Source organism: Crassostrea angulata, chromosome 5, assembly GCF_025612915.1.
Source record: "Crassostrea angulata isolate pt1a10 chromosome 5, ASM2561291v2, whole genome shotgun sequence".
NCBI classification, from domain to species: Eukaryota; Metazoa; Mollusca; class Bivalvia; order Ostreida; family Ostreidae; genus Magallana; species Magallana angulata.
In genome coordinates this window covers 34,624,768-34,635,507 of record NC_069115.1, presented here as the reverse complement: position 1 = coordinate 34,635,507, position 10,740 = coordinate 34,624,768, and the positions used below count along the sequence as shown (strand labels likewise).

At 31.0% G+C, this 10,740-nt stretch overlaps 2 protein-coding genes across 2 annotated transcripts; both read left to right on the top strand.

Annotated features, from left to right (window-relative positions):
* The first annotated feature begins 287 nt into the window (after positions 1-287).
* On the top strand, positions 288-5,785 carry LOC128184899 (scavenger receptor class F member 1-like). Its single transcript, XM_052854539.1, has 7 exons — positions 288-1,213; positions 1,313-1,371; positions 1,824-1,949; positions 2,056-2,142; positions 2,411-2,536; positions 3,941-4,066; positions 4,411-5,785. Exons 1-7 carry the CDS (start codon positions 1,122-1,124, stop codon positions 4,575-4,577), a joined length of 783 nt encoding a protein of 260 aa, XP_052710499.1. The 5' UTR covers positions 288-1,121; the 3' UTR covers positions 4,578-5,785.
* Positions 5,786-8,226: 2,441 nt separating this feature from the next.
* LOC128182670 (protein draper-like) lies at positions 8,227-10,302 on the top strand. Its single transcript, XM_052851357.1, has 6 exons — positions 8,227-8,414; positions 8,533-8,594; positions 8,767-8,892; positions 8,968-9,051; positions 9,137-9,262; positions 10,025-10,302. Exons 1-6 carry the CDS (start codon positions 8,317-8,319, stop codon positions 10,183-10,185), a joined length of 657 nt encoding a protein of 218 aa, XP_052707317.1. The 5' UTR covers positions 8,227-8,316; the 3' UTR covers positions 10,186-10,302.
* Positions 10,303-10,740: the final 438 nt, after the last annotated feature.

Genomic DNA, 10,740 nt, shown 5'->3' with positions numbered 1-10,740 from the left:
TTTCATTTAGCTCTATCTACATACACGTCAATCCTTTTTTAATCTCTTAAGGCTGGGTTTATAAACTTCTTAATTATAAAATTTCTTAACTTTGCTTACTTTATTGATCATACAAACTAAACTCTTGAGATAATTAACCTAATGTGCAGAAATAAATGCTGTTTTGATATTAACACTATTATCCTTACAAATCTCAAAAGGTAATTAAGGCGTATAACAAGGCCAATTTATTTCATTGAATTTCAAATTTATTTAACAATTTTAAGTCTCCATTAAGAATATTAAACTGCGGAATTTATATCGATGACTTTGAGCTAGGCATTTCAAACTGGTATATGTTTCATGAAGGGCAATTATATAATGAGGAAACAATTTAACATTAAAAGCATATCACAGGATGTGATTAAATTCTTTAATGCGTTACTAAAACTAACTAATGTGTATGAAATGGTTGACCCTTTAAACTAAAATGAAATTAAAAAATAATTAAGTGTTACTTATACATGCACCTGGTTTGTTAGTGAAACATAAAGGCGACAAATATTAGCTGCATATAATATTTAATAATGCTGCATAATAAGTTTTATCATATACAATGAAAAAACAGCTGTTAAAAATCGTCCAATTTATTGTTGCACATAATAACTGATAGTTCACAAAAATAATGCGAGATGTGACACCACATCTGCACGCAGAAAATATACAAGTATTTTTTTTAATGTACGATGACTTTACAAAAAGTTATAATGTCCATATATTATTTCCATATATAGATATAAGTTTCAGTTCTGCTTGTTCTGTTTTACATAACCACATTCTTTACGAAGATTTATATATTTGTATATCCTGAGTACTTATTCTTGATCTAAATATGTACAAGTTGCATTCTTTCAAAACCAAAACCTGTTAATGCCAGAGTACATTTATTGTATAAATAGTTACGTTCAATCGAAAATATAGGAAAGAATGCTGTTTGCGTGAAGTGCAGGAAATTTGTTTCAGGAAGAAAGCCTGTATAATCAAGGAAGAAATGTTTTTGCCAGATACTTTCTAGCGTGTAAGTTTGTGGTGCGGTATAAAGTATTTTTGATACATTTATTGTTGTAATAGAATGTAGAGAAATGTGTCCCGATTTTAACATACATAACTCTTTTTTACTTTACTTCGTTTGTGTATTGTTATATATACAGTTATCAGAGCAGAACCCAGTCAGGTAAATCGTTTTTTACTTGTTATCATCTATTACTTTTATAACAATTTTCTATTTCAATGATGATTAAAAATGATTGTTCTATCATTGTTCATTTTATAGACCAGATACAAATGCCAAACAGTGCAAAACATGGAATGAAACTTTACACAAATGTCAAGGTAAATAATAAAAATTTATAAAATGCATTGTTGTTGTGTTGTATGATACCTAAATAACAAACTAAACAGGAACAATTTTAGTTCGTGACATTTGCATTTTTTAAAGGTTTAAAATACTATTATATTTCTTCAGTTGAAGTGATGAAAGACAAGTAATATATCAGACCATGAAGTTTCAATAACGTTTTATCATTGGGTTGGTGATAAAGTTACCATTGTAGATTTTGTTCAAAAACCTTTCACATCTTCGTTCTTTGTCACATTTCATATTACCTCGTTAAGTGTACTTTTGCCTGTTGAACATACATACTATCTTTATTATTCAGGAATTTAGAGCTAACTTTCAAGAATTTTAAAGCCTTAAAATATAGTGTTAACATTAGTATAAATAATGCAGAGTAGATTAGAAATATAATGACTTTAGCTTGTAACGATTTTTATATCTTTTACAGAATGCAATTTGGGCTTCGTTGGTAACAATTGTGAAATATCTTGCCGTTACCCTGGCTATGGTAACAACTGTCAAAGTGAATGCAACTGTCATAAAAATTACTGTAACCCAGCTACTGGATGTAAAAGTATATTCAAACTATTAATCCAAATTTGATATTTTTGTTATCAATCAAGTATCTTTACAAACGATATTGATTAGAATCTTATATTACGTGTCTCTTTCATATTTAGGTGGTTCACCGACACTTTCATCACCAAAGAGGTTGATGACCTCTGTAGAAACAAGTTCTGTCGAATTCTCTACAGCAAATAAAATAGGTTAATTTCCTTATAATCCTCGTCAATTTATGTTAATGTCAATTTAATTGATACATGTACGTTTTATTACGTTATTACAATGGATATACTGTAAAACACAATTATAGCGAACACGCTTATAATAAATTGACGCCTACAGAAAAGTATTTTCATTTCCTGTGAGTTAATAAAATGTTGAAAACAGATATAACGAATATTACGCTTATAACGAAGCAAAATCGCCCTTCCTGGTCACTTCGGTATTAGTGTGTTTAACTGTGTTTTTCAGAATGCCCAGCGGGTTATTTCGGAAAGGGGTGTAATATTCCCTGTAGATATCCAAATTATGGTTATCTGTGTCAGTTAAAGTGTAACTGTAACAAAGAACGCTGCAATATTGCAAAAGGGTGTGCTGGTAAGTTTTGTAAAGTTAATTAGTTTTTCTTATACCACTCAAAGTTATAAAAAACAACATTGATTTATTGCAAACGCAAAACCAAAAAAAAATGTAAGCGTTAAAAACAATATATTTGTTCTGGTGATGAAAGAATCTCCTTAATTCAAAACTGAAGGTGATATCGTGTTCAGGTCACTTTAAACAAAACCTTGCTGAAAAAATCGAAATATAACACATATATGTATTGTCACCGAACGTCTGTGTCAAACAAAACGACAAGACAGGATCAATAGTTTACTTCCTATAAGAACAAAATGCAAGTACATTTCCCAGGACTCTCCAGACTTAACTAAAAAATACATCTGAAGTAGGCGTTTCAGACAAAATAATCAACAACCGTTTCACATCGGTAACGCAATTTAGACGTCCAACAGTATGATATCTTTGACACAAAGTCACCGATGTCTTCATCTTGATTGATGCAAGCAGCATTTAAGATGTCATCAAGTTAGTGGACTTAAACGAGCATCTCTTATGAAAACAAATCAATTTTCGCTTCATTGAACGCTGATGACATCATAGTCCTATAGAACGTTTTCTACGCTAGTGTGAGGAAACATGATCGCTACGCAATAGTTTTGTGATGATGTTAGACAGTTTTTCTGCCAAAATAAGGACTGAACGCTGTGCTTCTGATGGACACTTAACATTTCGATGTCATGTTGATAATAACTTGCAGCCAATAGTGTTTAAATGCTGGGAGTGAATATATTTTTTATCTATAAATGATTGAGCTTGAATTTGTTGTGTATGCATCTTGAATGAAATTTTAATATTAAAAGTGCGAACAAATTAAACCGATCTGAACTTCAATAAATATCTCTGGGATGACTTTGGAACGCAGACTTGCAGAAACAACGTCTATACACCATAGACCAAATTTTGAGCCGTTTTGACCAAAAACAGAATACCATTGCCAAAGCTATATGCAAATATTGGCAGGAATCGACGTACGATGGAGCATAGCGATGCCTGAATAACAGCTTTTAAACGCATCCGCCCTTCACACGAGATTACTATATTTGACTGTTAACCATCCAGTAATTAGTTTGAAACGTTGGTAGTTGTATAAATCCGCGCTAGATTCCATTCTATTGCAAATCTAGCTTTTTTGAATAATCTATCTGAAGTCATTAGAATATACAATATATATTTAACGTAAGGTACACGATATATATTCAGCGATAAACGTTTATAACAGAATATTGTATATTTTGTATTGCAACGTAATTATCCAAGTATATTTGGTCCTTACATTGTATACAAGTGTTTTTTAGATAAATCAAATATGAAGAAATAATACGTGTTACAGTTTCAGTCATGGCATTTGTGGTTATAATGAAGTAAAGATTCTTGTTGTAGAGTGCTCGGAGGGATACAATAGGAGTGGATGTGAAAAACATTGTCAGTATCCAGCCTTTGGCGGTCGTTGCCAAAGAAAATGCAACTGCAGTAAAGAATACTGCGATCCCTTAATGGGTTGTAATGGTAAAGTGTTATTTAAACTTTTTTTGTCTTGACTGTTGCTATTTGTTGCTGTTCTTTTTTGAATTATTACTAAAATCTTACTTTTACTTAAATTCTTTGTACGAATAACTAAACTGATATGTTCTGTTTTCTCTTTAACATTTAGTGTACACTTTTCTGTCTGTAACAATCGTTGAAAAAATGTGCATCAGAAATTGAAGTGTCATTGTTATCACAAAGTGAATGTTATACAATATTGAAATTATTCAGTTTAATTTGATGTTCTACATCAATAATCAAAAGCATTTGTCAACCATGAAGTATGAGAATTGTTTGCACTTGGCAATGTTTTTTTATGTTTTTAGTGTCCATTCCGCCTTGTGCCTCTGATGAACGTACGCAAACTGAAGCCTTGATTTACATTACCATAGTTCTTGGAGTATGGGCAGCTGTACAATGTGTGATATATTTCTGTCTTTCATGTGGTTTGGTATCGTGTGATTTTAATACAAAATATAATGTATTTGAATAAAATGATATTAAAAAATTTTTACATGGACATAAAAGTTAAATAAATAATATGTTGATATAAAATGGAGTTAATCAATATTTCAAATCGAATATTCAAAAGATTTTAAGGTATTTTCATCACTGATTTGTCAAATACGTTTTTTTTCCTAAGTATAATCGATATCATAAACCTTCTTAATGTAAAACTGTTAAAATTAATGGTATGATACATGGCATATGCATTATTTGTATCCGATTCGGCTATTTATTGATAACAGAAATGAATATAAATATGTTGGAATAAACGTGCAAATCAAGTCAGAGTTCTTTCAGCTTGTCTTAGTTTTTCACTGGTATGAAACGAGATATTATCATCAAAGATGGCCCGATGAAAAAAAATTCAACCGTAACGAGTGTGTTATGATTAATCTCTCTCTCTCTCTCTCTCTCTCTCTCTCTCTCTCTCTCTCTCTCTCTCTCTCTCTCTCTCTCTCTCTCTCTGCTAATAAGTTTACTGTTTTTATTTCAAAAAATCTTTTTATTGATTTTCATCAAAGTTGATATAAATAAGAAGCGTTGCCCTGTTTTTATTTGACAAGTTGTTTAATCATTTTGTTTCTTAAAAAATTTAGAACAGTGAACAAAAATGCAAACTTTTACTATGCAGCATAGGATTGAAGATGTTAAGTGTATATGAAAATAATAGTTACATACATGTACATAGTCAATTCATAATTAAAACATGTTAATGTGGTGCTTTTTAGCATTTCGTAGTACTTTGTTGTTATGAAATATATGATTTATGTCAAATTTGGCACCATAGTTCGCCATATTGTATGTGTTTCAGAGACATTAAATTGTTCTTTCATTTTTAAGAAAAGTTTGTTGGTATTAAAGATATTTTTGTTCCATTTTTTTAATTCAATTGCACTCTCTGGCAGTTTATGACGTCAGAAGAGGCGTTATTTTTATCATTTAATCAAAATCAGTCATTAATTGACCTTTTCTAATCTTTTTTCAAATGGAAAATATTGAGCGACACTTTAAACAAGAACGAATTTTTTGTCACTTAAAAGTACTGGATAAGTATATCTTTGCGGAAAATATTTCGTTTGTTCAAGCAATTGCTCAATGTTTCCTAAAAGAAAAACTGCTTCAAAACTAGCTGTTTTATGCTTAAAATGCGAAAATGGCGAGGAAAGGTAAAATTTATGATGTCATATTTTTATATTGTTGGTACTTTAATAAAAATAAAGGTTATGAAAAAACTTCAAATGTATATTTGTTCAAATAAAACAAAGAATTACAATAAAATGACGATGTTCATTTAAGAGGGCCATTGTAGGATCAAACCATATATAGTCTTTAATAATAAATACTTGGCATTTCATTGTTATTTTAACAAAAAGCAAAAAAATCATGCTCAATTCGACTCGATAAGCAAATGAGGAAGTCGCATTTTTGCGTCATTGAATACTTAGCCAAAAATCAAAACTTAATTTTTACTAAACATGACTCGAAGGCTCAAGTGATTTCTGTACGCTGTCTGTCGGTCCTGAGTATTTAATGTTCATGTTCCGTTGCAATTCTTCCCAGGAAAAATTATCATAGACATTCATTGAAAAATTATTTCTATTTCATTTTATTTAACATGACATGCAAGTCTTTTTCGGTGTCCACCAAACATCGCAATATGTACATACAATGTAAAATCAAATTAGTAAATTAATTTTGTTATAATGCATTGTACGTAAGAATTATCTTAAAGGAATGCTACTTTTATATTTACACACTTCATGTGTTTTCTTCATGCATCAATTCTCTTTTGGGAAAATATAAACACTGGTTGACAAAAGGTAAACAATCGTTAACCATAAATCATGACATCAATATTCTAAAGTGTTACATTTCAAAGCAATGTAGCAATGTAACAATTCGTTGTGTTACCGTTGCCAAGTATGTTGCTTACGCTGAGGGTAATATAACGGATTACCAACTGCGTTTATACCACTCAGATTTCAGTATTTAACATGAAAGTATAAGAAAGTTGTTTGTTGTCTTAAAAACTATGTTGGTAAGTTTAATTATTTTTTTATTTAAAAATAAGGGGTTTTTTTTAAATCATTGATCGCGTAAATGCATTTTCGATCTTAAAAGTGGTTAATCGTGGTTAGCAATAGGCATAGAGGGACCATATTGTCAATGTATATGTGTTGAGTTGATTTCCTGTTATCAACTAGACAACAGGTGATATACGTAGAGCATGGTCAAAGCTTTTGATTGGCTAACATGTTCATGTTGACAGTCTGGGGATGACACCTTACGAGATTTTGTAAGATATTGACTATCCTGTCGTCGAAGAACGATTTTACAAATCTAATTTTATTTTTATTTAGATTTGTCCCTTCAAAGTTCTAAACATGTTCCAAACCTTTTTTCTATTTTGCATTTATGAAATTTTAACCCATGGGTGGACCTAAAACAGCTGACGTTTTCATATTTAGAAATCTATTAAGAATTGATCAAACTTGATTCCCTGATTCCCAAAAAACTATTTTCAAAATATTTCATCCAGTTTTCTCTTTTCTAAAAAATATCCCCTTTAAATGTAAGGTCTTTTAAATAAACGAACAAATTTTTATCAGAAACCTATAGGTCAGGTGTATTTATGCTTTTTTTACAACAGCTAGTTCGTCAATTGTTTTTGCAGATTACATAATGTTTGAGAGCAACTTCGTATTTGTTATCTCTGATAGCTAGCAGGACAGTAATAATCGCAATTGTTTAGTTATACAAGTACAATTTCTTGTATATGGTCTTTAGCCTTGATGAATATAATGGCATAAGGTGATTACGAAAAGAAAATACAAAACAGGAGAGGAGTAAACAGAGACCTCTAAAAATTAAAGGTATGATCATGTGTCACGGAGGAGTGAGCATCCTCTGCTGACCCTTCCAAATTTTGTATTTGATGATAAGGTCGTTCAAAAACTACATAGATGTTGCCTATCAGAAACTCAGCAATCTCTTCAAAATCCACTTCAGAGCATTTGTGTACACAATCCGACTGGTTTTTAAGAAATAGTCTTGCAAATGACCGATGACAATGTAAGTAAATTTATGTGATCATTTTTATTGAAAAAGCAGATATCAACGATGTCAAAAGGCATGAACTTCATAATTTACCATGGGGGATAACAGTGTAAAGAGTAGAAAAAAAAAAAGTGTTGATGCTATTGATTTTGGTAAACTATTAGAATTTTAAGTTTTCTAAACGTTCTTCGGATTTCTTGTGTATTCACATCTGATTTACAACACTTCTTGAATATACTGTTGCACAATACTCTTGAAGTTTCTCATTTACTGTAATGAATCGATATACATGTAGTTGTTTAGTCTTATTAAACTAGTAGTACTATTATTAATTACCTCGTTATTGCATTTCATAAATTGATTCATTGGTTTGTTTTTTTCATTTTACCCGCTACAGATAATCCACTAAAAAGAAAACTCTTAGCTGTATTATGAATATAAATATTAACGCAAGATTTTTTCCCTTTACCCAAAAGTCAAATTGTGACTATGTCACACGAATTCAAAACATGTTTTTGATTAAATCATGAGACCAAAATATAATTTCCTTACAGGAAGGAAACAGTAAATCCGGAAACATCATTAACTTATCGTTCTCATGTCATATATATGCGGACAATAAAAGCGTTTCAGTTAAAAAGAGAATTTAAGACTGACAATCTTAAAAGATGACGACACTGAACGGAGTTTGTGCATTTGTCCTCTGTTTCACCGGAAGCGTCTTGATGTTAGTTGGACCATCAACACAAACCCCAGCGAGCCATAGGTAGTTTCACAAACTCCAGTCTTTTGATGACATTAATTATACATGCTATTATTTCCTTTGCTATATTTTGGTCATTTTTGGAAGCCAATTTTTTTTAAAAACCGTGTTGTATTTATAGGGCGCAAGATAATTACAATGCAGCCTGTAAAACCTGGAATACTACTTTCAACAAATGTCAAGGTACCTGTTAAAAATTTTCTTTCAACTTACTATTTTTAGGGGTTGTTATTTTTTCTATCAACTTGCATATATAAAGTATTTATTTTCCTTTGAGATTGAATAAACATTGGTTTTCAAGTATAAAAAGACTGAACTTTTTTAAATAGTTGTATGTTATATTTCATAATTCAAGAATGTCATACTGGATTTACCGGACCAAATTGCACTATCAAATGTCGCTACCCTAGCTATGGAAGAGGATGTCAAAATGTGTGTAACTGTATTGAAACTTTCTGCAATCGATCGACTGGATGTAAAGGTTTGTTTGATAATTCGAACGATTTACAAAAAGCTTAGTATTTTCAACATGCATCATACAAATTTTATTTTATAGATGGATCACCCACAATATCACCAATATCAACTAAAAGTAACATTAAGAAAACTTCCGTTAGTCGGTTTACGACTGAAAAAATACGTAAGTTTCATAATGTTAAATAATTATTAAACAAATTCAAAACATATTATTTTATGGCTAAACAACTTGAAAAATTAATTTGCAGATTGTTCTGCAGGATTCGTTGGAAATGATTGCACTATACCGTGTCGCTTTCCATCCTTTGGATTTAAATGTCAGTCAAAATGTAATTGCAGTATGGAAAATTGTAACCACATAATAGGTTGTAATGGTAAGTTCGTGATTGATTTAGCTTAGTTTCTTTAATTTTGCATGCATGGATCTTCGAAATAATAGAATATTTCTCAATTTTGATTTTAACTGTCTTAACTTTGTCGAGGTAAAATCAAAGCGTTATTTTCAAACAGAACTATAAACGTCTGCATTATGCATCGCTTTTAACGAATAATATGGTAAGTAGTTTCTTTAAAATTGCGTCATTTTTCAGTAATTCATAATATGGTACTACATTATACATATTGCGCATCATCATAAGTATCAAAAATGCATTAAATTTTTTTGAAACTAAGAATTAAAAAAAAAATCGGTTATGACATCGACGTGGTATGATCATTTGATCAACAAGGAAGTTAATTTTATTCCACAAAAGGTGATACAAATGTATGTTATATTGATAGATTTGACTGAATTTGTGTAGGGTTTTTTTTAAACACGATGTCCTGGTTTCAAAAATCGCTGCATGTTACAAAAGGCAATGCACCAAGGAGAGGGAATTTGAACATAGACTTATATCACGGATATATATGTCTGTTCATTTATTATGATTTTGTTTTTTTATTGAATATATATAAAACATCTTTATTTTAGATAAAAACATAAGTATTATTGCTCAACCAGATAAAACTATATGAATTTGGATAAATATGTAATGCCTTTTTGTATCTCATTGATGGGATCAGGATTTACTATTGTGATACACTATGTTCTAGATCCGCATTTATATTTTCAATATCGCGAATTCATTTTATTTCAGAGTCCTCTACAATCTGTAACACCGAGGAAAGTAACAACTTGCAAGCAATGATGTACAGTACTGTGGTGCTAAGTGTTTGGGCAATTCTTCAAATCAGCATCTATCTATATTTCTCATTGCATTTGTCTTCGGCGACTCAATTAAGTATAGGCTATACATGAATAAATATATGCCGACTACACTTTTTCTCATACATCATGCAATTCCTGCTTGTGTCTGTCAGGTTTCGCATTGCATGGTTTAGACACCGCTTCGCAGTTGTTATTTTTGTGATTTTTCGGCTCAAAAGAATTTATAAATAGAGTTTTTCGTGTTTTCACAGTTAATGTATTATCAATATCAAAAGCAACTTCCCTTAGTATTTAAAATAGATGAAATGAAATATTATAGCGAGCGCAGCGAGGCAGCGCGAAGCGCCCCTTGCGTAGCGAGCTCCATAGACAACGTGTACGAACGGAGGAAATTCGAGTTGAAATCTGCACATTGTTCAAAGAAAATTTTGTGGACCCGCGTGAAAACGTTCTACTATCCCAGTGATCCTTTGCGGTGCATAGCAACTTGGCGGAACAGGAAGCGTTTCTAAGGAAAATTCTTACCTGTAAATCGCATACAACATTTTCATTTAACAATAAAAAATCCTTTTAAAAACATTAAAGTAAACAACACATATGCTTACGTAAAAAACTGTACCTATGACGTCATTTCCTTCCCCGAAT

What these genes read in the sequence shown, in the direction of transcription:
- LOC128184899 (XM_052854539.1), top strand. Translation starts at nt 1,122, where the DNA reads ATGTGTCCCGATTTTAACATACATAACTCTTTTTTACTTTACTTCGTT. An exon ending in AACTTTACACAAATGTCAAG is followed by an intron (nt 1,372 to 1,823) that starts GTAAATAATAAA and finishes TATCTTTTACAG; the next exon opens with AATGCAATTTGGGCTTCGTT. An exon ending in CCCAGCTACTGGATGTAAAA is followed by an intron (nt 1,950 to 2,055) that starts GTATATTCAAAC and finishes TTTCATATTTAG; the next exon opens with GTGGTTCACCGACACTTTCA.
- LOC128182670 (XM_052851357.1), top strand. Translation starts at nt 8,317, where the DNA reads ATGACGACACTGAACGGAGTTTGTGCATTTGTCCTCTGTTTCACCGGA. An exon ending in CAAACCCCAGCGAGCCATAG is followed by an intron (nt 8,415 to 8,532) that starts GTAGTTTCACAA and finishes TTGTATTTATAG; the next exon opens with GGCGCAAGATAATTACAATG. An exon ending in TCGATCGACTGGATGTAAAG is followed by an intron (nt 8,893 to 8,967) that starts GTTTGTTTGATA and finishes TTTATTTTATAG; the next exon opens with ATGGATCACCCACAATATCA.